The following is a 4,528-nucleotide window of genomic DNA, read 5'->3' as shown; positions in this document are numbered from 1 at the left end:
TCTGGGTAGAAAGGAAATTCTGGAGCATGAACATCAAACCTGAGCATTCAGCTTTCCAGACTGTCTAAGTTTTCCAAGCTGAGAGCCCATCGCTGTTTCTGGTAAGAGCCAATGCTTGCTTTTCTACCAGACTTCCCTTGCACAATCAAGATTTGCTTTTTTCAAGTGAAAAAGAAGCACAATGTTTTGCCTATAGAGTTTAGTGGCAGAAATATTTTTCACTGTTTTAGAGTAGAGGAAAAGCAAAACACAAAAGAGTTGCCACTAAGAAAATGCAGCTAAGAGAAAAGGTTTGGATTCAATAAATATGCCATTTTGATAATGGCCAGATATGCTTCTTCTCTTCACTTAACCAAATAAATGCTCAAGTTTCTCAGTCTAGGGACATTTGGCTTCTGCCTAAGTCATCTAAATCTGCTTGTGACTCCCAGTCATTTGACTTACCTTTCAAAGAAAAGCCAGTCAGAAAATTGGTTATCTTTAGAAGAAAATATTGGTAAATAGTTGATATCATTCATTTATAAAAGATTCAATTTGAAACTATCAGAAAGTTTAAGACTGCATAGAAACAAAAACTCCATTTAATCTTCATATTTTTTAAGTCATAAATGGGGTATGTAGGCTTCCATGATGATTAGGGGTTGGAACAGAGGCAACTAGCCATAGAAACAGCACTGTGAAAATGTTTGTTTGTTGTTATTTTTTATTCCAGTGACTAGAACCTGATGAAATTTCTTATTATCTTTCTTTTGACAAAGTAGAATCTTATTTTCTTTCCAAAATGACAGATGTCTTCTACTTTAAGAGCTCCATCTGTTGCAAGAGGAATTATAACTGCTTTCAGAAAATTAGCAAGTTCTTGTCTTGTCTGTATGCCTAACAGTAACAGCAGCACAAGTATGACAGAACTTTGGGTGACAGGTTAAGAAGGCAACACTGGTAAGAACTAGATTCTGTTTGGGCTTTTTTTGTGTGTGTGTGTGAGTGAGACAGAGGCCCCAAAGAATATACATGTGCCCAAGGTCACTTTGGAAGAAGTGGCAGAACAGAACTAGGAGCATCCCTCACCTTCCTGGATAGCATCATCCACTTTGCACACAGGCACTGTGGTATGGACACAGATGCCTTGCCAACATACATTGCAGAAGCTTTGTCCTAATCATCATTGTTGAGTTACAACAGTTCTTAGCCCTTAGTGCCTCTGTTTCTAAACTCTCTTTTCCTGACCAGAACTCGAATATAGTGGAAATGGATTTGTGTGTGAGAACATGTCTCATGTAACATGGCAATTCCAAATGGTTGGTAATAATTAAGAGAGAACACGGGCTTCTGAGTACCACATATGTGGCTCTCTTCATTTAATCGACTACATGGTCAAGTGATGTCTGGATGTGTGAGGGATAGGGAAGGAACTGCTATTCTAAATTTTATGACTGCCTTAGCACAAAGAAAATATTCTATGTTAGATACACAGTGGGGATCCAAGCACCAGAGTTGTTGCTATAGGAATGGGAGCCCGATGTTTTAATGCACTACCAGTGGAGATGCTCATAGTCATTTACAATTTGTACGAGGTACTCTTCGCTTCTGTCTCTTAAGTTGCTCTAACAGGACAAAAATAAAAATAACCCAGAAATAGCTGTTTTAATGAAAGTGCTTATTACTACAACTACAAATAGTACTCAAGTATGTTTAAATTTGTTTTAAAGAAATAGTGATATAAATATATTCTAAATTATCCATGATAACAGTGGTTGTGGTAAAAAGGCAAAGGATAGGGATATTCGTGACAAGTATGAATTTTGCTTTCAATATTTATAATAATTTTTGGAAAGCCTTGGGAAAGTGAGTTCATTGACGTTTCAAGTGAAGATGATAATGTATAAGGACAGATCATAATGCATGGTTGCATTATTTGTACAATCCCAAACAGGAAATGTCTCAAGAGCCCGTCAGCAATAGGATGAAGGATGTGTGGTGTGGTCACACAATAGAATCATATTCAATAACGAGAATGTAGGATTCATAATCAACCCGACTGTATCACTGAATCTCACAAAAATAAGGCTGAGAGAAGAAAGCCAACACGGAAGAATGTATATTGATTGATTCTATTGTCTAAAAGACAAAACAGGGCAAAGGTAATGTATGATGCTGGAGATCTGGATAGCAGTATGTGGAGGACTGACGGGGTGAGGGCAGGCAGCTGCGGTGCTGTGTTCAGAGGAGGTACGTTACTGAGCTGTAACAGCTCTGCTCTACGCAATGTCTGTATATATGGAATATTGTAGGGAAGTTCTTAAAGGCAAATGAGCATTTTTCAAAAGAAGTATGAAAGCCCATATTTTGGATAAAATTCTCCCATTTTCATCTTTTGTTAGAAAAAAGTAAGGATTGCAGAAGTGCACCTCTTTAGAAAATCTTAATAGAATCGTGGGATGAGGTAAACTAGGCAGGAGGATGCAAACTAGGCAGGAAGATGCAAGTCTCAAAAAAGGAATCCCAAGCAGGGATTTGGTGGCCCCCCTTAGTGCTCCGGGAGCTACAGAATTCCAGTAGCAGGCCCAGAGGCCTCCCATCTCTTCAGAAATGGGCTTTCTAGAGCCAGACAGCTTGTACACAGGCTTAGTGAAGGGCTCATAACCTCAATTTATTATCAAAATGTTTCCATTAGACGACAAACCTGAAAAGAGCTTGGTGGCTCTACACAGATGTGGGTTTGCCCCTTTATAATCACGCTTAGGGGACAGACTTAATCTTGAAAATGGTGCTTGTAAATCACAAATATTAAGTATCTCTAGACAATCGCTCAACAAATTTTACCCCCAACGTTTGTGCTTAAAGCTCCTCACCAATATGATTTAAAAGTTTAAAAGTCTCAAATTTTCATCTGTACATCACTTTACAGATCTTCATAACTGTTTATCTAGGCTATAACTTCAATATCCAATGATTACCTATAGCAACAGTTATTCAGTCATAAATGTAGTTAATAATTAAATATTAAAATTATTATTTATACATTACTATAAATCCTTTAAAAAGACCAAGTTTGAGAGACATAGAGAGCAAAGAAATTTCTTAGAAAACCAGCGCAGGGGCCTCAAGAATCTCAGTATCACTAAAGCGGGTACATCCCAAAAGAGCTTCACACATTCATTTTTGCCTTCAGAGTACTGAAAATAAAATGACACTGGATGAATGAAAAACTGATTATGGTAAGGTGAGTTCAAAACTACATAAGCCTTACGGCCGCAGTATATAGAGGAGTTCTTTGGAAGTTTGGAAGGAGCGTGAACGCTGAGAAGGAAAGTGAGCACTTAGGCAAATCGCTGCTGTGCTTTGGTGCCCAATGGTACTTAGCATCTTCTTTAATTGCTTTGATTAGAAGTCATGGTCTGCCTCAGGTGATTGACACTGTTTTCCGGGGACAGCATTAAACTTGCAGACCCCACGAGAAACAGAAATGAAGGTCATACTATCCTTTGAAATTAAGCATTATTTACACAGTGAAGTGACTGATTTGATAGACCTTAGACCCTTTACCCCTCCTTACAACGGATCCAATAACCTAATGTCATTTATGTTAGCTTCTACTCATCTCTGTGAATTGCCCTGAAGTAGCTGCAGAAATGTCTAGGGCCCATTTTCTCTCAGCTGGAGAGTTCCCGTTTTTGTGGCTTTAGCAAGTCTAGCCACCAGATGCACGGCTTCTTGTGAACATCACCAAACCCGGCATTTCTTTTCTGGATTCATATATGAATTCTTGCGGCAATGAAAGGCTTCTGCAAACTCTGCAGAGTTCTGCAAAGTCCCAATAATCCTTTAAAACAAACAAAAAAAAACATCATCAGCACTTGACATTCATGTCTGTTCCACACTAAGCCCTGTAGAAGTTCTCTGTGTAGTTCAGATGGGTGAAATGAGAGACAAAAGAACCTGAACCTGGTACAATGTGTTAAATCCCCATTTGCAGGATTTTTAAAAGAAGAAGTAACAGTGCACAAGCTAAGAACAGACTTTGGAGATAGTTTGCTGTTTCACTTTTTTTTATCTATGAATTATATTGAGTAATAGTCCCAGCATCTTAATGTTGTAAGGATGATTAACAACTTAAAAATACTTTCACGTGTTTTTTTTTTTTTTTGGTCTTTTTGAGACAGGGTCTCCCTGTAGCCCCAGCTGTCCTGGAACTCACTATGTAGACCAGGCTGGCCTTGAACTCACAAAGATCCTCCTGCCTCTGCCTCCTGGAGTGCTGGGATTAAAGGCGTGCACCACCACGCCTGGCTTTTCACAAGTATTTTTAAGACAACTAAACAATTCATATTTGAAATTGTGGTTTTTGTGAGAAGTTTAGTCAAAGGTAAAAATCATGATTTTTTTTCACCGTGTCTTGTGAGGGCTCACATAATCATTTAAATAAGGTTTTCGTTATAATAAACAATTTTATGGTCAACAATTTTATAAAGGTATTTCAAATAAAAATGTTCAAAAGTTATTTCTATTGACTATATGGTTGCTTTTT

At 38.0% G+C, this 4,528-nt stretch overlaps 1 protein-coding gene across 2 annotated transcripts in view; it reads right to left on the bottom strand.

Moving 5' to 3' along the window:
• Positions 1-559: 559 nt before the first annotated feature.
• Positions 560-4,528, bottom strand: part of Mme (membrane metalloendopeptidase) — a gene marked incomplete in the record, with an annotated part of 93,658 nt that continues 89,689 nt past the window's right edge. For both annotated transcript variants that reach the window (XM_008840640.3, XM_017800006.2), the window contains 1 exon segment: positions 560-3,823. In XM_008840640.3, coding sequence (XP_008838862.2) covers positions 3,724-3,823 — 100 coding nt within the window.

The sequence above is a fragment of the Nannospalax galili genome, unplaced genomic scaffold (genome assembly GCF_000622305.1).
Source record: "Nannospalax galili isolate Female #2095 unplaced genomic scaffold, S.galili_v1.0 scaffold59, whole genome shotgun sequence".
In the NCBI taxonomy this organism is placed as follows: Eukaryota; Metazoa; Chordata; class Mammalia; order Rodentia; family Spalacidae; genus Nannospalax; species Nannospalax galili.
This window is presented reverse-complemented; position numbering and strand designations above follow the sequence as displayed.